The sequence below is a fragment of the Jaculus jaculus genome, chromosome 1 (assembly GCF_020740685.1).
Source record: "Jaculus jaculus isolate mJacJac1 chromosome 1, mJacJac1.mat.Y.cur, whole genome shotgun sequence".
Lineage (NCBI taxonomy): Eukaryota > Metazoa > Chordata > Mammalia > Rodentia > Dipodidae > Jaculus > Jaculus jaculus.
In genome coordinates this window covers 272,262,107-272,287,222 of record NC_059102.1, presented here as the reverse complement: position 1 = coordinate 272,287,222, position 25,116 = coordinate 272,262,107, and the positions used below count along the sequence as shown (strand labels likewise).

The following is a 25,116-nucleotide window of genomic DNA, read 5'->3' as shown; positions in this document are numbered from 1 at the left end:
TCAGGCCAGTTGTGAAGAAAGAACCTGTGGCATCTGAATGTGATGGTACATGCTTGTAATTCCCTACTCTCAGAGGTTGATACAGGAAGATTGCCATAAGCTTGAGGCCAGCCTTGCTACATGGTGAATTTACGGTGAGCCTAGGCTATATAGCAAGACTCTGTTAAAAATATGTGTGGAATTTAGTTAAGGCCCAAAGGGAAGAGGAAGAAGAAAGAACCACCTGCTTATGACTGGACACTTTGGCCAGGCAGCCATACAGAGACCATAGAATAGCCAATAGAATGATGGGGTTACTGCATGGTGCACAGGGCACATAACTCGAGGTGAAGAATAAAGAAAGAGAAGATGGTGATACTTGTATTTATAAGAAACTGATATTCAATATTTCTACATATTGTGTTCATGTGCTGGTAGGCAAACTCATTATTTTACAATCCATAAATGATTTACGCCATGTGAGAACATCTGAGTAGGAGAGGCAGTATCTTTGAGGAAAGAAACAAATTTCAAAGCCACAAGGACAAGAGTAGGATGTGCAAAGGCCACAGACTTACTGTTGATCTTGGAGATCTTCCAGACTTTATCAGGGACAGTTTGTTTATGGATCTCAAATTTGAAAGGATCAGTATTTGGGTGGAGATCCTTGTCTGATGCTCCCAAAATGACCACACTGAGGTTTTTAGCATCGTCACAGACCTCAGCCACCGTGGGGTAGATGAAGGGAGCATTGTCATTCACATCTTCCAGGGTTATCAGCAAAGTCCCAGTGCCTGTCGCGGGAGGGTTGCCTGTTGAAAAGGGAGAGGACATTGTTAGGAAGGCACTGTACTGTGTGTGTGCGCGTGCGTGTGTGTGTGTGTGTGTGTATGTGCATGCACACACACCAGAGGACAACATTGGGTATCATTCCTCATGTACCTTGTATGATTTTATTTTGAAGATAGGGACTCTCACTGGCCTGGAAGTTCCATAATGGCAGAAGAAGCCAGTCCCCTTTCACAGGTTCACGCAGAGAGAAATAGCATAAACAGTACCATAAGCAAGCACATTTAGGAACCCCAGGCAGAACTCGAACCCTTTGTATATTTTAGGCTTGAGTTCAGATCCACCCCTAAACACACCCATAGTGACACCTTCTCCAGCCGGTGGCTGGAGATCCAAGAAACTTTAATAAAACTGGATCTATTGAGGTAATAGACACAGTAAGTGTGGTGGTTTCAATCAGATGTCCCTCATAAGCCCATGTGTTTTGAGTGCTTGATCTCTATTGGTGGCAATTTGGGTGATAGAGGCTTATTGGAGGATGTGTGTTGTTAGGGACAGACTTAGAGGTGTTATAGTCAGCTCCCTCCTTGCCAGAGTTCAGCTTATTTTCTTGTCGCTGCTTTCCACTTGCTGTGGCAGAGGTGTTCTATAATCTTATCCCTACCATCATGAAGCTTCCCCTTGAGACTCTAAGGAAAAACAAATTATTTCCTCCCATCAGCTGCATTTGTTGGGGGTTTTGTCCCAGCAAACAAAGGTAACTATAATAGAAAATTCAGACTGAGCTATGATGTTCAGTAAGTTAGATCTATTAAATGCATTTCTTGGCTCATGATATTTTCCACTTTTGATGGGTTTTGGGAACGTAACCCTATTATAAGTTGAGCAGCATCTGTAATTTTATAAGCAAGTACCTTTAACTACTGAGCCATCTCTCCAACCCCTGCGTCTGTAATTTTATATAGCAGTACTCTGTAGAACTAACCTAATGTATGGCTCCATTTAATTTTTTCTTATTTGCACTTGAATAGATTTCTAAGTGAACTTTATTCTATCTCATATTTATTGTTTGAAATGCACAGTGAGCTAAAGGTTTTGACTAACATTGGGCCTGGAAGGATGGTATGTGAGTGAAGTCAGAGAATAGGTGCCAAGGGCAGGGCAGGGCAAAGCAATGACATGCCCCTTTTAGATTCAGTCTCCTACTTGCATAGATACTCAAGGGAAAATGGACACAGTAGCCTCTGCAAAAGTTACACCAAAAGAGGACTTACTGAATGATGGGGCAGGCTACTAAGGAGTCAATTTCATGTGGTTTCTCCATAGTTTCATAACCTGAAGCCCAGCCCTAAAAGGGTGAGCGGGAAGTCTTGTACCCTTAGAACCTGGAAGTTAATGAGGAATTTGCCGATCATAGGACTCTGATGAGCTGAGAAACAAGCTCTGTCCATGTGATTCTGTGCAAAGGCATCAGGTACCATGGGGCAGGGTGTGTGTGTGTGGGGGGGGGGGGGAGTTGCTCTCCACAGCAGGCTGATCATGGATGGCAGAGTTAATGCTGGACAGGCCAGAAGGGCACGGGAGCCTAGGCTCTCATAATAAGGAGCCTTGACTACTTCCATAGGCTATGCAAAGCCACAAAGTATGCGTGTGTGTGTGTGTGTGTGTATGCACACATGTATTTGTTTGTACATGTGTATGAATACATGTATGTATATGCATAGGCCAGAGGGCAACATTCTGAGCCATTCCTCAGGTGCCATTCACCTTTTATGAGACAGAGACTCTTACTGACCTGGAGCTCACCAAGTAGGTTAGATGAACTGGCTAGAGAGCCTCAAGGATCTGCCTGTCTCTACTTCCCTAGTGCTGGGATTGTAATGCATCACCATACCTGGATTATTTTATGTGAGTCCTGGGGATCAAACCCAGGTCCTCATACTTGCATGGCAAGAACTTTACCAAATCTCTTGAGCTCCAAAACCACCAAGAGGAAGGTTGAGGAACCATCTGATCTGACTCGTATAGAAAACATACATCTGTATGGATAACAGATGCCAGATGTCATTGGCAGAGAGTCTGCACAGTGTTAAAATGAAGTGGGGCATACCGTGGGCATCTTGAGTAGGGGATAAGCCTTGCGTTGGTGATTAGTGGTTCAGATATGGCTGCCAGAAGAAGAGCAGAGGGTGGTAAAGGACCTCGGGTCCATCGTTGATTGTGTATCCATCGAGGCTAACAGCTCCTCAATCCCACACCTGTGTATACCCACAACACACATACACACATCTTTGCTAACAGCCCCTCAAGCTCACATCTATACACACCCATACAAGCATGTACACACACCTTTGCTAACAGCCTTTCAGATTCAATGCAGTGTGTAGAAGCCCAGCTCCGGAGAAATGCCAGAGCTGAGCGTGTGTGTGTGTGTGTGTGTGTGTGTGTGGTCATCCATAGAGAAACTTCAAAATCTTTTTGGAAGATTAGGTTATCCAAATGACAGTGCAGATTGCTAAAGAGGGAAGTGCTAGGTAACACCATAGTTCAAAGGACAGATGGTAGGTCTTGAAGAAACACAGGGGAGGTCAATTGCAAGATAAGAAAATGATTTGGAGGAGGAGGCAGGAGGATCACCACGAGTTTGATGCTAGCCTGGGCTATAAGAGTGAGGCCCTGCTTCAAAAAAATTCCGTCTCCCATGGGAAAAAATAAAACTTAAGATAAGTAATGGGATTTGCAAGTGTTCTTGACAAGTGTTTTTTGTTGTGGTTTCCACTAATGGGGAGGGAATCAGCTTGAAAGGAGCTAAGTGGTGAGTGATGAATAGTGTCAATAGACACTCTTTACTGGGACTGTTGGAACTTTAAAGGTATCAGCACCCAAAGATGGATTCAGAGTAAACATTCAAATAAGTTTCTACTAGAATAGCAGCCTGCATGTAATTAATCACCAGAAGGATGGCTGTTTTTAACAGCAGCATATCATCAACTTCTGTTGAGCAAGAACTCCAAAGAAATGGGTAATTACTTTGAAGAAGGTTTTTCACTGTCAGCTTTAGTCATTTGGCTAAATTTCTTTATTGAAAAATTATTTCTCTCTTTTTATTGAACTAATTGAATATCTCAGAAGAATCCATTATATATTTTTCCACTCTGAATATATTATGAAGTAAAGTCATTTAGTAGAATGGATGAGAAGGCATTATGAGCATTTGAAATATGGCCAGAAGAACCGGCCTCTTGTGAACTTAATTATGGTACTGTCTTCAATTTCCCATGTGTTATTCCCAGGCCAGCTGGTGATGTCTTTTTCTGAAGTTTGTAGAAAGAGCTGTTTCTTTGGGCAAGAGGTAAAGAATGGATGAGGCAAAAATCCTCTGAGCAAGTGCTTCCTCAGTTTATATGTCTGGAATGGAGAAAAGTTATAATCAAAGTTCAGTCGTACTTCAAAATGTAGTGCTCTAAAGCCCATAATTTTCTACCAGGAATCTGGGTGACAGGAAATATCAGGGATTCTAGGTATCCTGAAGATATTTAGCAACAGTCCCCCATCCTCATCCTTTTCCCATCAGTAGACCCCAGCCCCTCTTCCCTGGACAACTCCATGACAAATCTCAGAAGCCAAGTTTGGTCAGGACAGTGCTTCTCCTTCATGGATGACCCAAAACAATAGGGAAGAAGCATCAATATGAGTCCACAACCTGGAAAAAAAATGTATGGTAGACCAGCACCTTCCAGAACACATGTGCTATGGACCAGAATTTCCCAGGACCAGTGCTTCCAACCACCTGGGATACATGCACAGTAGACCAGCACTTCAAAACACCTGGGAGCCCAAACATGACAGACCAGCATGTCCCAAGGCATGTGTGCTGTAGACCAGCATTTCCAGCTACCTGGGAGACATGTACCTTAGGCCAGAACTTCCTGTTCTGAGAGCTCACTCAGAAAAAGCCTATGGCTGCATTCTCAGGGAAAGATTAGAGAAAGCCTAAGATTGTTCTGCATGTGGAGGCCTGAGGCTGGAGTTGGGTTCTCCATTTCATTTGCTTGATAAAAATGCTCTCACTTGAATCCAGGGCTTGCTGGTATGGCTAGTCCAGTTAGCCAATTTGCCAGAGGTCCCACTGTCTCTGCCTCCTAAGCACTGGGATTACAGGTGGCCCATCACACCCATGGGCCTTTATGTGAACACCGAGGAGCCCGGCTCTAGTTTTCATGCTTGCTTGTGTGGCAAATGTATAAAACATTTTGGAGTCATCTCCACAACCCCTATCCATTACTTTTTAGTTGAACTGATTCCTTGTTTGTTTGTTAAGAGGCTCTTGTTCTGTAGCACAGGGTGGCCTTGAGCAATTTCAGGTGTGTGCCACCACGCTGGTTTTATCCTTTACTTTCCATGTCAGAGCATTTATTATGTAGCTTGATTTTTACAGGCTCTTATTTCAACCATGAAACCAAACCAAAAAATGAAAACCCCTAAACTATGATTTGGGTTCATTATTATTTTCATCAACGATATCTTCCTTCTTATGAGTTCTTTCTTCTTTTGGCATATATATAGTATGTAGTGTGTGTGTATGTGTGTGTGCACGCGCGCGTGCACATGTGGTGTATGCACACGTGTGTGCAGTTGTACACACCCATGCATATGTATGCAGTGGCCAGAGGGGAACATGGGACACTGTCATCTATCGCTCTGCCATCTTATTTCCTTAAGAAGGAGACACTGAACCTGCCTAGTTTTCAGTTAGACTGGCTGCCCACTGAGCCCTAGCAATTCTCCTGTCTCTCCCTCCCCCTGCTTCGCTCTGGGTTACAGGTGTGCGTGGCCATGCCTGACTTTTTGTGTGGGTTCTGGGATCAAACTCAGGTCTTTATGCTTGAGCAGCAGGTGCTCTTAGGTGCTGAGCCATCCCTCCAGTTCTGAGCAGTTACTTAATTCTGATAAAATATACATGAAACCGCCATCTTGGTACAGTGCAGTGGCATGAATAGGATGTGCTCTGTTATACAGCCATCACCACTGTCCACTGGCAGAAAATTTTCACCCTCTCAATGGAACCTCTGGCCCCAATTAATCAGTATACTTATCCCTTAACTCAGACCCTGGCAACCACTTCTCTACTTCCTGTCTCTGTGAGCTGACAACTCTTGGAAGCAAGCACGCATAACTGACTGGCCGAGCTGACCACCCAGGGCTCAGCACGGGGCCTGGCTGTACCCAGCTTGCCCCAGATCTCCCTCAGTGTGTTCCATATTCTTTTCTTAGGTTGGTGGGGAGCTTGGTTGGAGAGGTGGGGCCATGCATTTCCTAAAGAAGCAGGGTGATGTAACTGAGGAAAGGGGAGGATCTCAGAAGAGATGTTGAACTTGTGTTAGCAGCTGGGCCAGGAATAGGCCAAACAAAGTAATGGGGTGATGCTTTGAGCACTTTGGGCCCTACCTCTTAGGTTTGTTACCCCCGTTTTCCAGATGAGAGGATTAGGGACTCAGGAGGATGACGTCACTTGTCCAAGGTTACTTCCCTTGTTTAAGGGAGGTAGCCTGAGGACTTGTATTTCCTTCTTCAACCTTTCTAGTCACTCCACTAGTGACTACAGTGGAGTCTGAGCAGCTTTGAGGCTCCTCATCTGAGATGAAACTTTGGGATTTTTTTGAGACAGGGTCTCATGAAGTCCAGGCTAGCTTTGAACTCACTATGTAGCTGAGGATGACTTCGAACTCTTGGTCATCTTGCCTCTACCTCTGGAATGCTAAAGTAATGGGTGATAATTCACCTTTAAATTTTTTTTTTTTTTTTTTTTTTGCCATGCAGGGGACTGAACCTGGCCTTACACATATGTTAGTCAAGTGTTCTACCACTGGACTACATACCAATCTCTAATCTTTTCTTTTAATCTCAGGAATTTTGTTTTAATCATAATGTTGACCAAATAGGATTTCTACCCCCCCACCCCCACTCAAACACCAAGGATTTTCTGGCAGCTTCCATCATTCAGAACATGTCTAAGCTTTCTACCTCATTGGTATTAGACACAACTGAAAACATAGTGTGATCCTAATTAAAAAATGTATATATGGCTGGAAAAAGATTAGAAGGGAATATATTAAAACCTAAGTGGTGATTATCTCCCCAGGTAATGCACATTAAAATAATACCTTCCTCTGTTCCTAATTTTCTTTACAATAACCATGATGGCTATAATAATTAGAAAGGAAATGTTAGACTCAAAAGTTATACAGGGATTAAAATATTTTTCCCAATTCTACTTGACTTTCTTTTCTTTTACCCTTTACTTATTTTTACAATAAATTGATTTTCTAGTGAATTTATAGTGTCATGAGACCAGCACCACTATCTAATTTCAGAACATTTTTCATTCTCCCCAGGACTGCACTAACTCTTCACACCTATTCTCAGCCCCAGGCAATCAGTAGCCTACTTTCTGACTCTGTAGGCTTGCCTGTCCTAGGTATTTTGTATAAATGGATTATACAGCATGCAGTCTTCGTGAATGCGAGCTCCTTCAGTTAACATCATGGTCTTGGAGCTCTTCCATGCTGCAGCCTGTATCAGTACTTCATCCCTTTGATGGTGGATAATAACCCACGGTATGGCTACGCCATGTGCTGTTTATCCATTCACCAGCTGATGGGCATTGAGTTATTTCCGATGTTTGGCTGCCATGAATAATGCAGCTGTCAACAGTCATGTACAAAGGATCAGGTTTACCCATGCTATGGTATCCCTAGAGCACAGGCTCCCAAATGCATCTCTTGAGGGGTTCCCTTTGATAAAAAGGGTCACTAGTGCAATTGGATAAGTTGGTTTTATCTGCATGGAATGAAACTGGGTGTGGTGGCTCATGCCTGTAATCTTAGTACTTGGGAGGTAGAGGCAGGAGGATCAGAAGTTCAAGATGATTTTCAGCTATGCAGTGAATTTGAGACCAGCCTGGGCTACATGAAAGCCTATCTAGAAAAACCTTGGTATGCAGATCATATGCAGAGTGTGAGGCTCACAATAATACTTCAGAAGCTGGCTCTGAGAAGTATCAGGAAGTATTAAGGTTTCCTAGCTACCAATTCTATAGGCATGCAGCATATGCCATTCCTTGAGAATCATGACTGCACATGGTTTTATAGGGTAGACAGTGTGAAAGATGAGGTTTCTCATGTGAAAAATAAAATGGAGAGGACTGGAGAGATGGCTTAGTGGTTAAGGTGTTTGCCTGCAAAACCAAAGGACCTTGGTTAGATCCCCTAGGACCCAAGTAAGCCAGATACACAAGGTGGTGCATGTGTTTGGAGTTCTTTTGCAGGGGCTGAGCACCCTGACACGCCCATTGCCCCTCCCCCTGTGTCTTTCCCTCTCTCAAATAAATAAATAATAAAATTAAAAACATGGAGAGACAGGGAGGGAGGGAGAGCATGAAAGAGTGAGAACACACAGGAAGCTTCTAGCATAGGCCTGTGGAGTCTGTGAATCAGGATTTTTCTCAGTCCTGTAATGTAATCGGGCTACGTCCACATGGAAGGCCTCACATGGGCGAGGAAGACTGGGGATCAGAGCAAAGAGTCCACAGCAAGGACAGCCACAGAGACCTCAGCTGGTGTTGCATGGAAGCTTATAGTCTCAGTGCAGGAAGAAAGGCCAAGTTTAGATAGGTAACAGAGCAGGTGGTTTTGAAGTCTGTTTACAGTGTTATTGTGATCCTGACACTCTGTGCACATGAATTGTGTACCTAGCTTTTTGTTAGATAGGCTCCCATGTAGCCTAGGCTGCGGGGGGCGGGGGGGGGGGGGAAGCAATCTACTGTCCCCAGAATTCCTCCCATATTTCTGCTGAACATTCAGTCATCAAATGATTTGATACCTGTGAACAGGGCTTTCCCCTACCTTTTCCATAGCCTATCTTTTGCAGGGCCATCTTGTGTGCAATTCTGTTTATCCCTTGGGTTTTATTTAGCTTGCACTGTAGTGCCAGCATTTTACAAGCCATTTTTAGTATGTGCCCTATAAACCGAGAACCTCATTGTTTTTTTAAAATTCATAAGCATTTTTTATTGCTTTGCTAATAGAGATCTTGATCATTTCATTGTAGAGAGCATATATATATATTGGAAAAAAAATAACCTGGTAGAATAGAAGTTTGTAAAAGGTAATGCCAGGCTTCCATGTATAATACTTAATGTAGAAATGAAGCAATTATCTACATAATCTGGATTTAAGCACTTTTTTTAGATGAGATAATAATGCAAAAGTAAACAGCTTTGGTTTTTCTTAAACCTAAAAACCCCCAAACTTCCAGATGAATTTATTGGGAGGCCATGTTTAAACATTACTATTTCACTGCCGTCTTTGAGATAATAATCATTTTACGGGCCTGTGTCCTGTGCCTGGGTTGCAAGAACACAAAAACCCAAGGCACGGGTGCCTGCCCTGGGAGTGCTGGTGCTGTCACAGGGACGGATCTGCAAACAGGTGCAGGGGAGTGTCCTAAGTGCAGGGAAGGAAGTGACACTGACATACCCACGCATGGAGTAATCCACTCTCAAGGACAGCATTCTAAGAGCGACCACAGTGTGGACAAAACACAGTTTGTTCTGGCGGGAGGGGAGGAAGAGAGTTGAGATGGCTGATCTTGACTGTTAACATGACTGGATTGCGAGACACCTCTAAGAGGTTAGTAACACACATTTTTGGGTGTGTCTGTGAGTGCATTTACGTGAGGATTAGCTAAAGGCAAGGGACCTTCCGTGCATGGCTTCTGAGGCATGACTCAATAGAGAAAGAGGGGGAACAAAAGCAGCAATGCAGGCATTCTCTCCATGTCTTGGCCTTCGTCATGGGTGCTGCTCTACTCCACATCTTTCTCCATTATGATGAGGCAAAAACCTCTAAAACTGTGAACCCAAAGAAGCCCCTTCTCCCTTACGTTACATATGTATCATGCATTCTATCACAGTAATGAGAAATGAACACAGAAAACTGGTACTGGGAGAGACGTTATTGCTGTTACAAAACCTGACGATGTGGTTCAGAAGTCTTTGGAATTGGTTTGTGGTAAAAATTTGGCAAAACCACACAGAAAGAAATTAGCATGTGATAAGCAGAACTTAATGGGCGATTCTGGTGGGTGCTCAGAAGATCAGAGTGCTGACAGGAAAGTGAGTGTAAAGATGGTGCTCAAGGGATTTCATACAAGAACAAGAGCTCTCTGTGGGAAATTAGACTAGTGGTCCTTCATGTTTCATTCTGGCAAAGAGCTTTTCTACATTCTTCCCATTTGAGGGAAGCTGAATTTAAAGGAAATCAATTGATCTGGTGGAGAAAATTTCAAGACACCTAGCACTTGGGCAATAGCACGGTTATTTCTAGCTTGTTTTAGCTAGATTTACAGTGAGAATTGGGAATAAAAGGCAGAGCAGAAAGATTTGAAAGCTTATGCTTTAGTCAGAAAGGTTGGTGTGAAATTGGGACTAAGGAAAATGTGGCTACTGAAGAGACTAGAGCCATTAAAAAGAAGCCAACACATGGGCACAGTGGTGCACACCCAAAATACCAACACTCAGGAGGCTGAGGTAGGAGGATTTTGAGTTAATGGTCAGCCTGTGTAACATAGTAAGTTCCAGGTCATTCTATGAGATACTGTCTCAAACAAAGAAGTTAATCCAAGTGCTTTGTGTTGGGACAATAGAAAAGAAGCTTTGAGGTCATCTTAGGAATTGATGGACCCTGGTCATTGCAGGCTCAAGGGAGTAAAGAAGTAAACTCATTTGAAAGAGAGGCCTTGAAAAGAGTGTGTCACGGTGACTTGCTTGCATATAGAAGCCTGGGAAGTTGTTTATCCAGTATTCAGAGGCCATTGTAGCTTTGGTCCAAGGTGGGCCTGACTACTGCTTCCACTGGCCACAAACCTTGGTATCACCCACATGATGTGGCTTATTGTAATATTTTTATTTATTTATTTATTTATTTATTTATTTATTTATTTATTTATGAGAAATAGGCAGGGAGAGAGAGAGAGAGAGAGAAAAGGAGAAAGGGAGAGAGAGAATGGTGCCAGAGCCTTCAGCCACTGCAAATGAACTCACATGCATCAGGCTTATGTGGATACTGGGGACTCAAACCCTGGTCCTTTGGCTTTGCAGGCAAACGCCTTAAGTGCTAAACCGTCTCCCAAGCCCTGATGCTGGTTTTGAAGGCATACCTAATGCAAGAGTTATGGGATCATGGAAGCACTCAGCCAAATTTCAAGGGATGGCCTGGGAGGCCAGGTAATGTGTGGTTGGGTTGGAGTCTATACAGGTAGAGCCTGAGAGGGAGATGTGTGACACTGCGAGGGGAGAGCTGAAAATGCAATGGAGACCCCATGGCATTAGAGAGGTCAGAGGTGTGTAATATCTCTTGAAGAAAGCTGCATGGCACTGACCAGAGCCAGTCAAAGACAGACAGACAGAATGAGAAAGAGACTGAGTGAGCAACCTGCATGGTTACAGTGGCAGGGCTGCCCAAGTCTATTGGAGCTCACAACAGTACAGTGCCACGGGTGCTGAACATGGTGCTGTAGGGGTGTGTTGGCTGGGGGGCGGGGTATTCCGTGGTAGGCCGTTAGTTTCTTGAACTAGGTAGGCAGGATGGTCTGCACTTGCTAGAATTCTTATCTCTTACCTAGACCTGTTTTTTTCTACAAACAACCTGGGCCCCTCCTAGGAGGGAAGTCTTTCCTAGGGTTTAAACATCATGGTTGATGAAGTTAAGCCCCCACAACTTGGTTTCAGGGCTCGCCTCTTCCTGAGGCAGCCCCTCGCTCTAACCAACCAGCTGTCCCTCTGGTACACCTGAGCTGGAAGGCAAGGCCCACCACCATAAGGTTCGAAAGACATTTGTAAGGGGAGGGCATGCTCTCTGAGCTGGCTGACTACTTGGGGACTTCCAGATGCTGGTGAGTTTCCCCTCAGCTTGGCCCAGGCCCAGCCAGGCTAAGCTAAGGGGAGATCCCTCCCCCAGCCCTTACTTTCCACAGGGGTTCCTTACTTCCTCCAGTGCCCCACACAGCAGGTGCTCTTTGAACTTTCTTTTCTCTCTTTTCTTTCCACAGTTTTCCCAGGCCTTCTATGTGGTATCTCTAGCCATGTGGGTATCTTTCTTTGGCTCTTTACTTCCCTCAATAAATATAATAAGAATTATATTTCTCAGTTGTATTTTATTCAATCTTTTGATTAAAATTAGAAACGAACCTAGGGTTTGGGGTTCAAGGACTTTCCTGAACCCCGAGCACCTTGCTACAGTTTGATCCTCCTTTTTACCTTTCCATTATTCCCTTTTGGAAAGCAGCGATGTTCATCACTATTCAACCAATGAACATCATTCCTGCCTTTTGGAGCAGGAATGTTTATTCTATGACACTGCATCTTAGAAGAATGTAATTTTCTTTCTGATTTTTAAAGGGGCTTATAGTTCATAGATTGACTTGGTCTTGGTAGAAACTTTAGAGTTGAACTTTGGAGTGGAGTTGGAATGGTTGAGACTTTGGGCACTATTGGAGATGGGATGGATGTATTTTGTGTTACGAGCTGCATATGAGCTCTTCGGGGGTCAGAGGTCAAATGTTATGGTCTAATGAGAGCTGTTAGGTTATCAAGTTGATGAGGGGTGGAACTGTGATGGTTCATGTAGATTGTCAACTTGGCTGGATTGAGTGAAGCCTAGGAAGGAGATAAATAAAGCAAAGTCTTGGGTATGTCTGAGGGAGCATTTTCAGAGAGAATTAACTAAGGAGGAAGACTTATCCTGAATGTTGGATGCATCACCCAGAGGGCTGGGGCAGTCTGGAGGGATGGAATAAAAGGGGGAAAAGGAGGAAGCTCATTAGTTCAGACGTTCTCTGTCTTTGCTTCCTGGTCACACGAAGCGAAGGGCTGTGATTTACCACACCCTGCCCACCATGATGGACATTTAAAATCTTTGAAACCATCAGCCAAAATAGTTTATCTCTTCCCTTGAGTTATGTCAGGCATTTGTGTCACAATGATGAAAAATGGACACAGAAGTGGTGTGACAATTTTGTGAATTCAAAAGCCTGAGAATGGCTATGAAAGAAATCAGAGGATGCTGGAGACGTGTGGAGAAATAGTTTGGAGGGAGGAGATCATGGCAGGGAGACACCAAAAGGCAGAGACTGTGGTAGGACTGACAGCAGGAGTCCCGAGAAGGTGGCTGGATGAAGATGTACTTTTCTGAAGCAGTGCCTTGCTTCTTCTGCATGGAGGGCTCTGTTGCTCATGCTTTCCCCAGCTGATCTGCAGGACTGGCCTGGGAGTGCTGGAGAAGGAGCCTCACGGCGGGGGGGGGGGGGGGACTCTAGCTTGGGCCTTGGGCACTGGAGAAGCCACGACTGAGTTGGCTAACAGTAGTATAGGGGAGGACCAGCTATGGATGCTCGGGCAGGATGAGCTGGGCATGGTAGATAGAATTTTAATACACCAGTTTCTTTCACATAAAAACGCACATTCTGTTTAAGATGGCTGATTTGTCTGGTCAATGTGGAACTGTCCTGCTGTTCAGCAGATGGATGTGGATGTATAGTTCATTGTGCAGCCAAGTCCTTATCTTTTTAAAATACACTTTAAAAGAAATTCTTTTTATTTGAGAGAGAAAGTGAGAGTGCCACCTAGTGGGCATGTGACCTTGTACTTGCCTCACCTTTGTGTGTCTGGCTTATGTGGGCTCTGGAGAGAGATTGAATATGGGTCTTTGGGCTTCACAGGCAAGTTCCTTAACCACTAAGCCATCTCTCCAGCATCCCAAGTCCTTGTCTTAATACTGACATGTAAGGAGACATATTCTGGCTATGTTTCTAATGCAGTGCCTTGTTTCTTCTGCATGGAGGGCTCTGTGGCTCATGCTTTCCCTAGACAAATGTTTGTATCACCACCAGGATGGTTGAAATGGCATTTTACTTTATGCCTCAGACTAATGATTTTGCTGATAAGTTGAGAAAATCAGCCCACCACTCCATTGAAGTTCACATAAACATTCTGAGATACTCACTACACACTCATGATTTCTAGTCCTTATAACAACCATGAAGCTGGCATTATTAGCTTGGTGGGGAAACTGAGGCAGAGAGAGCTTATAGATACAGTCATGCTGCTAAGTTGGGGAGCCAGTACATTTAGAAAACAGTGGAGGGACTTGATGCCTCCACGTGACTCTGACCACAGCCCTTCAATTACTAGACTTCATGCCTTCGTTTATTGGGACATTTTCTCGGTGACAAAATCATAGCTGGTATTTTCATCTTGATTGATATTTTACTGTACTTGAGATAATGATGAGTGATGTCTGGGTCTGCAATTTATTTTTCTTCCTAATTAATAAACCAGCTGAGATAAGGGGTGTTAAGTTGGCCTAATTGGGGTGCCATTGTAACTAATGGCTTGGTTTTTATCCAAACCAGCATCTTTTAAGTAGCATCAATCTCAATAACCTTTCCTGTATCTGCCATGTAGTCCAGGGCTTCAGAAGTCTCCTCTGAAGTTCAGATCTCTCCTGATCACCCTTTGGGGGGCTGTTGATCAGTAGTTCAGCAGTCACTTTACTACAAGGCTGAGTAGTGTTTTCCCTTTAATCAATTGGAATGTACTTTGGACAATATTTCACTTCTGAATCAGTGGCATTTTCAGAGCATCTGTCATACAGGAGACAGAGGGAAAGCAATTGGGATGGATGTGATACATTACAGCCTATGAAAAATCATTATCTTAGTCAAGTCCACTTTAATTTCATAGGTGTTATTCCTGGTTCTATCTATGTGTTTCTTCTAGGTAACCCACAGCACATTTTTTTACCGACAGGCTCACATGTACTTTATGCAAGTTCATAAAACATGTGGCTGAATGTACTGAAAATTTGGTTCTTTTTTTTTTTTTTTTTTTTGGTGCTACCCCTTCCTTAATCTTTCAGGTGGAAATACATGGAAAATAGGACACATTTGGTGACCACAGAAAGAGTTCATCTGGACTCTAAAGGTGGTATGGGCTTCCTATTTCATATGTATCAGGGCTTAGGATGAAAGAGTAAAAACCTGTTTTTTCTTTTTACATTCTCTGCATAGCATGGGTGAGAAATAAGGACGTTTTGGCATACTAGAGGAAAACACTCTGTGTGACCTCACTTAAAATGTCATCTCTGATGTTTAGAGTCACCATTTAGATGCTCTTTGAGGGCATAAGAGTCCCATTCAGAAACCATCGCAGCATGGGCCTGCTGGACTTTTACAGTTTCTGAGCAGGAGGGTGACAGATGTGGCTACAAGTGAGGAGTTGGGGAGGGGAGATGGCCTGGCAGAGTTGAGCTGGAGGCTCATGCCAGGAAGCAGCTGCCAGCTTCCCCTGCCCATGGGGATTCCACTGTTCTTGTGAGAAGTTGCCCATGGCAGTTTTCAGCAGCTCACACAAGACTGTGAGACTAACGTATGCCTTTCCTGGACATGACTTGGGCAGGCGTGGCCTGCAGCCTGGCATTTTCCTTCTGCTAATTGGCACTGTTCTTCCCTGTTGTCAGCAGATCTCCCCAAAGGATTGCATTTTATTGCATCCCTGAGTACTTTCTCTCCAGCTTGGTATTTTTCCTCAACAGTTATCATTTATCCTTTCTTAAGACAGGGCAGTAATTCTGGGCTTGTTGAAGTCTTTCATTGGAGTTTCTGTGCTCTGAAGGCACTATCTTAACCTTTTCAATTCTGGGCTTGTCGAAGTCTTTCACTGGAATTTCTGTGCTCTGAAGGCACTACCTTAACCTTTCAGAAGATCTGGACCATATAAGGCAAATGACAATATTCATTTCAAAAGATAAAATGCTTGTCAGCATGAAAGGTCACATCTTATTAATCTATAGGATTAAAGGATTCACTCCCCACATCATTTCCCTCTGACCAGTTCTGGTTTAGCAAGACAAACAGCATTTCACTTATATGGAAATGATAGTCTTAGGTAATTTGTAGCTCATTAAAATGGATAATAGCATGTCATGCATGATGGTGCACACATTTAATCTCAGCACTCGGGAGACAGAGGTAGGTGGATTACTGTGAGTTCGAGGCCAGCCTGAGACTACATAGTGAATTCCAGGTCAGCCTGGGCTGGAGTGAGACCCTACCTCGAAAAACCAAAAAAGAAAAAGAAAAAAAAAAAAAACAGGATAATAACTCAAGTAGGGTTGTCTGAGTAATCTTTTGGTTACAAAGCATCCTACCTTCCCCAAATCATCTAGGTGGTACATAGTGCTGATGCCCCAAGCAAACAGTTCCAAAGGACTTTTCTGTTCATCTCAGACCAGGTTTCCAGCCCTGATCTGCCTTTTTTTTTTTTTGAGAGAGAGAGAGAGAAAGGGGGGTGGGTAGAGCAGGAGAGAGAGAGTGGGCATGCCAGGACCTTCAGCCACTGCAAACACACACCAGATGTATGCCCCCTTGTGGTTTATTTGCGACATTGGGCACTTCTGTCACTGTGTGTGTCTGGCTACATGGGACCTGGAGATTCAAACATGAGTTCTTAGGCTTTGCAGGCAAATGCCTTAATTGCTAAGCCATCTCTCCAGCCCTGCTCTAGTTTTTTTTTAATACAACTCTGCCTGATATTGCAGTCCTGGCCTCTAAGCTGTACCTAAAAGAAGACACTCTTTTGGTTCTGTCTTATAATTATTCTGATCTAAATAACTTGGGGCTGGAGAGATGGCTTAGCAATTAAAGCACTTGCCTGTGAAGACTAAGGACACTAAGGATTCCCCAGTACTGAAGCAAGCCAGATGCACAAAGTGGCGCATGTGTCTGGAGTTATTTGCAGTGGCTAGAGGCCCTGGTGCACCTATTTCCCGTCCCCCCACCCCCACTGAAATAAATAAGTTGAGCTGAGTGAAGTACATTATGATGGTGTTGCTTTTGGCCTTTGCAAGCATTGTGGGGACTGTAGAGGGCAGGCTTCACTGTATTTTCTCTGTACAAACTCTAGTCTCTCCTTTCCTGAAGAAACTGTCTGTCAAAATATAAGGATGGCCCTTCCTAGGATTATGGAATGCCGAGAGGCTGTCTTGGAAGGTGAGTGTGTAAGTGGTCACTGTGCTACTCTCTCTGTCTGTGTATATGTTCATGCTAACGTATGCATGTGCATTTATATGTATGTGCACATAGGAGTGTATGAAGAGGGTAGTAGTTGATGTTAAGGGTCTTCTTCAGTCACTTTCCACCTTGTTCTTTGGGACAGGGTCTCTCATTGACTCCTGTGCTCATCATTTCTTCTACACTAGCTAGCCAGTGAGCCTCAGGAATATTTCTGCTTCTGTTTCCCCAGTGCTGGGATGACAGGTGCATGCGACCATATCTAGTATTTTTTATGCATGCTGAAGATTGAACTCAGGTCCTCATGTCTGTATAGTAACCACTTTATTTATTGTTTTGGTTTTTCAAGATAGGGTCTTGCTGTAGCCCAGGCTGACCTGCAATTCATTATGAAATCTCAGGGTGGCCTTGAACTCACAGTTGTCCTCCTACCTCTGCCTACCAACTACTAGGATTAAAGGCATGTGCCACTATGCCTGGCTATATGGCAACCACTTTATCCACTAAGCTAAATTACTAGTCCACTCTGCATTTTCAATTTTTTTCATGTGCATAGTATGCATTGCATGGTGTGTGTGGTGTGTGTATGTGTGTGTGTTGTATGCATGTGTATGTGCTGATGCATTGCATGAACTTGCTCACAGTAGCTGAAGGATATCACTCACCATCTCGTTTTCCTCGCTGTGGAGTCTCTTACTGACTTCAGAGCTTGCAGTGTGTGTGCCCCAGAGATTCTCTGGTCTCTGCTCTACAGCACTTGGATTACAGACACATGTACCATACCAAGCTACTTATGTGGGTTCTGGGAGATTTGAACGTGTGTGGTCTCAGGCCCTTGTGCACATAACCTCTGAGCATTCTTTTCAGACCCATTTTTAAGTTATCATTGGGTATAGAAATGTTCCCCATTCAAACATGTCCATGCAATCCAGCACTAACAGATCAAAGCGCTTGTCCACAAGGTATCTCATGGCTATAATGAGTTTCTACTGCCTTTGTTTTTTTTTTTAAAGTTTGTTTTATTTTATTTTTAAGCTTTTTATTGGTTCTTATCTAGATGGAATCATTCAGCATTCTTTTTCTTGACATTATGCTTGTAAGATGCATCAGTTTTTGTGAACAATTGCAGACCATTCAATTCACAATTTAATGTATTCATTTGTGTGAATGTACCATAATTTACTATTCTTTTACTGGGTATTTGGGCAATTTTCACCTTGGAGTTTAATGGATAGCTGGTAACATTATGACAGTTGAGTTTTAAAGAACCCATTTGTGTTAGCTACACAGTACCTCAGCATTGTGTGCCAGTGCCCAGCTTTAGTGGATGCCTTGCTGCTAAGGTGTCTGTGGGAACTCACACTTCTGCCAGCTGCTGTTAAGGGCTCTGATCCTATTTTTGCTAACCACATAGGGCATTTTCTACCATTTCATCTCAGCCATTTGTATCACATTTCATTACATTTCCTTCATTAATTTGTACCTCAATTTATACTTAAATAACTTAATTTATGCTGCCTTAATTAATTGAATAGAGTACCTGTGCATGTGTTTACTTGAATTTGCACATACTCTTATAAAGCATCTGCTCAAGCCTTTACCAGTCTTCAGATTGTGTCTTTTGCTAACAGACTGTAGGATTTCTTTTTGTTTCATCTATTTTCTGTGAATAATTTTCCACTTTATTTAATATATATATGTGTGTGTGTGTGTGTGTGTGTGTGTGTGTGTGTGTGTGTGTATCTGATTATTCTACACTACTGAAAGCACCATGCTCTCTTGTCCACATGTCATCTCTCTATTTTCCTTATCATAAGGAGGGACTATGTGTGGCTGATATGGTTTGAGTCTGAAATGTTTCCTCAGGCTCCTGTGTTTGAATATTTTTTCTGCAGCTGGTGTTACTGTTTGGGGAGATGGTAGATACCTGAGATGTGGGACCTATTTTGTGAGACTAGGTCACTAGGGGTGAGCCTTTGAAGGTTACACTGCTTCTGGTTTGAGCCTGTATTCTCTGTGTCCTGGCATGTGCTATGGGACTGAGTTACTGAAACACACTCCTGCCACTGAGAATGGAGCTGTTCCACTTGCCCTGTCTTCCCCGCCATGAAGGACTACCCTTGGAAACCATGAGCCAAATTGAACCTCTGCTCTCTTTTGTTGTCATTGTTTGATAATTTGATCACAGCAATGGGGAAGTAGCAAATGCAATGTCTCTTTTGCTCTGATCTCTACTGCATTTGTTAGTCTATTCCCATCTTTGTGTAAATATCACAGTTTCAATTACTACTGTTTCCAAATAATTGTGGAGTTATGTCAGTAACTTTTCCAATTGCTTCAACAATGTTTTGGCTATTTTTAGTCTCTTGTATTTCCATATGTTTCCTAGTCAGCATATAAACTCCTTCTTCCCAATATCCCAAGATTTTGCTAGGCATTGCATGCCACACCTTAGATCCATTTGGAAATAATTGATGTTTCCATACCATTGAATTTCCCCACCCATAAACATGGCATTTCTCCCTACATATGCACTGAGGCTGGTCTTCTGGGTGCCATCCAGAGTAACTCTATCTTGAAACCAGCCACCATTTGCTGCTTTAGATGCCAGACTGCAGCAAAACAAGCCATCCCTCCTGTGGCAGACAGTGTTCACTAAGACTGACACAATCCCTGATAAGGGAAAGGACAAAGGTCACATCAACTTTTAACTTTCCCAGGGCCTAATTTTGTCTGTGCCTTATGCTGTCTGAGCCTTTCATCACCCCTTCTGCCTTAACACTCAGTAACGTGCTCTAAACCCAGATTTGTGTCAATTCTGCTTGATAGCAGGGGTTGGCAACTTTAGGAAAATACAGTCTCTGTAGTCATTCTACATAACTAATCCCTAATAAACTCATTTTGCTCATCAAGATGAAATTGAATGAGACATTCTTTGGGCCGTTGGTGCTGTCCCAGCTTGGGGGCAGATGATAATTTTACATATCTCCAGAGCATCATGCAATGGTAAGCTTTACACAAAAGTTATCTTTAGTGATTTGTAGTTTTCATGGAAGATAACCTAGACAATTTTACTTTGAATTTATACCTAGTTGAGGTTTCTGATGTCATTGCAAATGGTATGAGTTTTAGAGAGGAAAGTGGGGGGGGGGGCAGGAGGGTATTACCATGGGATATTTTTTATAATCATGGAAGCCGTTAATAAAAATTTGAAAAAAATTAATTTTTCAATCTTTTTTTTTTTTTTTTTTTTGCTTTGGGACATAGAAGACAATCTTCTATACTGATCTATAAAAAACCATTAACAGAGCCAGGCGTGGTGGTGCATGCCTTTAATCCCAGCACTCGGGAGGCAGAGGCAGGAGGATTGCCATGAGTTTGAGGCCACCCTGAGACTCCATAGTGAATTCCAGGTCAGCCTGGGCTACAGTGAGACCCTATCTCAAAAATCCAAAAAAAAAAAAAAAAATCATTAACAGTTTCTCTGAAAATTTTAGGTACATGGGAATGGCATTTACGAATAAAAGAGCTTTGTTTCTTTTAATTATCAAGGCTTATTTTTTATATTTATGTTTTGTTTTCTCAAGGTAAGGCCTTGCTGTAATCCAGGCTGATTTGGAAGTCACTCTGTGATCTCAGGATGACTTCAAACTCATGACGATCCTCCTACCTCTGCCTCCCATGTGCACCACACCTGCTCAAGCCCTCTTTCTTTCTTTCTTTCTTTCATTCTTTCTTTCTTTCTTTCTTCTTTCTTTCTTCCCCCCCCTCTCTTTCTTTCTCTCTCTCTCTCTTTTTCCTTTCCCTTTCCTCTCACTCTGACTGGGACTGACCTTGGGGAAAGACTTTAGTACTTCACTGTTCAGCAAGATACTTGCTGGAGCAGAAGCCATTCTTACAAAGGCATATCACATTAAGGAAGTTTTCCTAGTGGCTAAGATTTTCAAAAAATTGTGTGTGTGTGTGTGTGTGTGTGTGTGTGTGTGTGTAAGCATGCACGTGTGTGTGTGTGCATGTGAGCATGCGCATGTGTGCATGTGCTTGAGCCACGTGTGTGTGGAGATCAGCAATGTTGGTCCTCTCCTTCTACCTTGAGAAAAGCCCTATTGTTGTTTCACTTTCTTCTGACTCTGCCTCCTATTGCCATGGGTGTTGGGAATATAGCACATGAATGTGTCACTTAGCATTTGGCTTTATGTGGGGTCGGGGAATTTGAACTCTGATTAGCAGGCTTGTGGGGCAAATGCTTTTAATCACTGAGCAATCTCCCCATCCCTAAAGTCATTCTTCTTTTCCTTCTTTCTCCCTCTTTTTTTTTTTTTTCCAAGGTAGGGTCTCATTCTAGTCCAGGTTATCCTGGAACTCTCTATACTTCCAGGCTGGCCTTGAACTCACAGCAATCCTCCTACCTCTGCCTCTTGAGTACTGGGTTTAAAGGTGTGCACCACCATGCCTGGCTCAAGATTTTTTGTTTTTGTTTTTCATGGTAGGGTCTCACTGTAGCCCAGGCTGACCTGGAATTCACTCTGTCTCAGGGTGGCCTTGAACTTATGGCAGTCCTCCTACCTCTGCCTCCCAAGTGCTGGGATTAAAGGCATGTGGCACCATGTACAGCTCAAGTTTTTTAAAAAAAATATCATTTATTTACTTGAGAGAGAGAGAGAGAAAGAGGCAGATAGAGAGAAAGAGAGAATGAGCACGCCAGGGCCTCTAGCCACTGCAAACAAATTCCAGATGCATGTGCCCCCTTGTGCGTTTGGCTTACGTGGGTCCTGGGGAATCAAACCAGGGTCCTTAGGCTTTGTAGGCAAATGCCTTAACCATTAAGCCATTTCCCCAGCCCTGAAGTGTTTTTAAAATCATGAATAAATATGTAATTTTTCCAAATGCAACTATTAAGATAATCATTTTTTGGGGTTTATTAATATTTTGTTGACATTTTAAAAACTTTATGCTAATGAGTAATATTGATTTGTAATTTTTATTTCTTGTAAGATTTTTTTTTACTATTTTAGATAAAACCTGGTCTCATAAAAAGAGTTGATAAGCGTTCTTTCTATTTCTTTTTATGGAGGAGTTTGTGCAAGATTAGTACTCTTCTATCTTAAACATTTGGAGGCATGTAGTGAAGCCATCTGAGCCTGTAGTTTTCTTTGTGGGAAGAATTTCACCACAGATTTTTCATAAATATTGAGCTTTTATGAGTTTTCTATTTCTTCTTAGGTCACTTTGGATGTGTTATAACTGTGAAATTTGTCTATTCCATTTAAACTGTCAAATTTCTTGGACAAACTTGTTTATAATAGTCTTTCATCTTCTGATGTTTCTAGTCATTTCCTCCTTATTTCTCATAGTGATATACTGTTTATTCATTTTTGTCTCTATTAGTCTTGATGTATGTATGTTATTCAATCTCTTCAAAGAAGCAACTTTTGGATTTATTGATTTTTGTCTTGAATGTTTCTAATTTTTCTAGAATTTCCATTTGAGCCCTAGTGTAGTGTATTCCACAAGTTTAAAATATTTTCTTTTAATTTATTTATTTGAGAGAGAAAGGGAGAGAGAGAGAGAGAGAGAGAGAGAGAGAGAGAGAGAGAGAGAGAGAATGGGTATGCCAGGACCTCTAGCAATTGAAAATGAAATTCAGATGCATCTGGCTTATGTGGGGCCTGGGGAATTGGACCTGGGTCCTTAGGTTTTGCAGGTAGGTGCCTTAACTGCTAAGCCATCTCTCCAGCCCTATACCACAAATTTAGATATCTAATACTCTCACAATCCTTTCCATATTTCTTTCTTTCTTTTTTTTTTAATATAGGGTCTCACTTCAGCTCAGGCGGACTGGGAATTCACTCTGTCTGCAGTCTCAGGGTGGCCTTAAGCTCACGTCAATCCTCCTATCTCTGCCACCCAAGAGCTGGGAGTAAAGGTGTGCATCACCAATACCCAGCTTCCTTTCCATATTTTTGACATAACTTTCCTTTTGACTGATACTAGAACCACTGCTTTAGTTTGGGTGGTTAAGCTGTTTTTAGTTATATTTTGTAACTAGCTTGTAGCTTAATCAAACAAATGTGAGGACATACTCCAAATAATTTCAGTTTTCAAAAATTGTCAGACTCAGCTTTGTATCATTGCATGTGACCAATTTTGGTTAAAAAAGCGTTTGGAAAGAATACATTTGGTTATTGTATTCAGAGTTCCATATACATTAGCTGATCAAGTTTATTCATGGTGTTGCTCAGGTATTCCCACCTTTACTTTTCCCCGTCAGCTAATGCACTGACGTCTCCCACAGGGACTGTGCATCATCCACTTCTCTTTTCTGTTTTCTCTGTTCTATAACTTTTGAACCTGTGCGTGGAGTGCACATCGATTTAAAATTATGGGCCATAACATCTCCCCCTTGGATTGAAACCTCTGTCACAGTGAAATGGCTCCGTACCTCTCAGTATGTTGCTTGTTTAAAAATATTCTTATGCTGTCTTTTTTAGGGGGTATAATATTATTAAGATACATCCTTCTATCTTATTGCATTTATCCCTTCCTTGTCCTTTCGTTTAAGTGTGTCTACTTAGACACACCTCTAGGTGCACCTGTAAGTAAATTTGCAGAGAGGATGCACTGGGCGGGAAGACCCACCTTGAATGTGGATGGATTTGAGTCCGGGACTGAATAATAAGGGAAAGAGGCAGCCAGATGAGGGCCAGCATTTAACTGTTTGCTTCCTCACTGCAGGCACACTGGGACCAAGTGCCTCACTCACCACCATGATGGACTGTCATTTCTTCTTAAATGGTGAGCCTAAATAAATCTTTTTTTTTTTTCTTGAAAAAGATTGGTTTTTCTCAGGAATTTTGTAACACCACACTTTTATTTTTGTGGTGCCGGGAGGGCACCTAGAGCTTTGTGTGTGCTAACCATGTGCTCTGTCCACAGCTGCACATTTCTCTTACTCTCAGGCTGCTTTAAACTTTTATATTTTATTTTGACTTTCACCAGTGTGTGAGTATGATGTCCTCAACTATGTTTTCTTCAAATTTATCCTGTTTGTGGTTTGCTGAACTTCTTGCAATAATAGGTGGGTCATGTTCATCACTTTTGGAAGATTCCCAATGTGGTTGTTCGAATTGGGCGTCCCTCGTAAACTCATGTTCTGAATGCCTGATCCCCAGCCGATGGTAATCTGGGAGGTGGAGCTTGGCAGAAGGAAGTGTGTTGCTGGGGGTGCATCTTGATGCATTATTCATCCTTAGCTTACCAATGCTAGTTTGGCATGCATTCCTGCTGCTGTTGTCCACCTGATCTAGGCCAAAAGGTGATGCCCAGTCTCTGCTCAGGACACATTGTCCCTGCTATCATGAAAGTTCCCCTTGAGTCTGTAAACCAAAATAAACCTCTTCCTCTCATCAGCTGCTTTTGGTCAGGTGTTTTGTGCCAGCAATGAGAAGGTGACTGTAGCATCATCTTTCAAGTGGCTTTCTACTCCATTACCACGTTTCCATCCTTTCAGTGACTTCTCTTATGTATGTTATGGCTTAGACATGAAATGGCTCCGATAGGTCCACGGGTTGGAATACTTGGTCCCAGCTGGTTGTGCTGTTTTGGAAGGTTGTGGGACCTTTAGGAGGCGAGGTCTAGCTGGAGGAAGTCCATCTCTGGAGAGCAGGCCTTAGGGGATGTGGCCTGGCTCTGGTTCCAGCCCGAGTCTTCTGGTTCTGGTCTGCTGAGATGTGAGTAAGGAGCTGCAGCACCCTCCTACAGCCACATGCTTGTCTATTGCCATGTTTTCCTACCAGGGTGGATGCACCCTCTTGAACCGTGAACTAACACAAATCCTTCCTCCATTTTGTTGCTTCTTGTCAGGTATTTGGTCAGACGATGAAAGAAGTAACTAATAGTATCTTAATATCCCCAGTGATTTCCCCCAATTCTTTTTCTGTGAGAAAAAGAGAGAGAGAGATTGAGAATTGGCATGCCAGGGTCTTCAGCCACTGTGATTGAACTCCAGATGCATGCACCATCTTGGGCGCATGTGCGACCTTGCGTGCTTGTATCACCTTCTGTGTCTGGCTTATGTGAGATCTGGAGAGTTGAACATGGGTCCTTAGGCTTTGCAGGCAAGCATTTTAATCACTAAGCCGTATCTCCAGCCCCCTCCCCATTCTTTATTATCCTGTTTCATGCCACATGTTTTCTGTAGATTCATGCTCCAGTCACAAA

At 42.9% G+C, this 25,116-nt stretch overlaps 1 protein-coding gene across 1 annotated transcript in view; it reads right to left on the bottom strand.

Moving 5' to 3' along the window:
* Nucleotides 1–25,116, bottom strand: part of Cdh13 (cadherin 13) — a 1,153,296-nt gene that overhangs the window by 11,709 nt on the left and 1,116,471 nt on the right. The window contains exon 12 of the mRNA XM_004659582.2: nt 558–791. Coding sequence (XP_004659639.1) covers nt 558–791 — 234 coding nt within the window. The remainder of the gene's footprint in view (nt 1–557; nt 792–25,116) is intronic.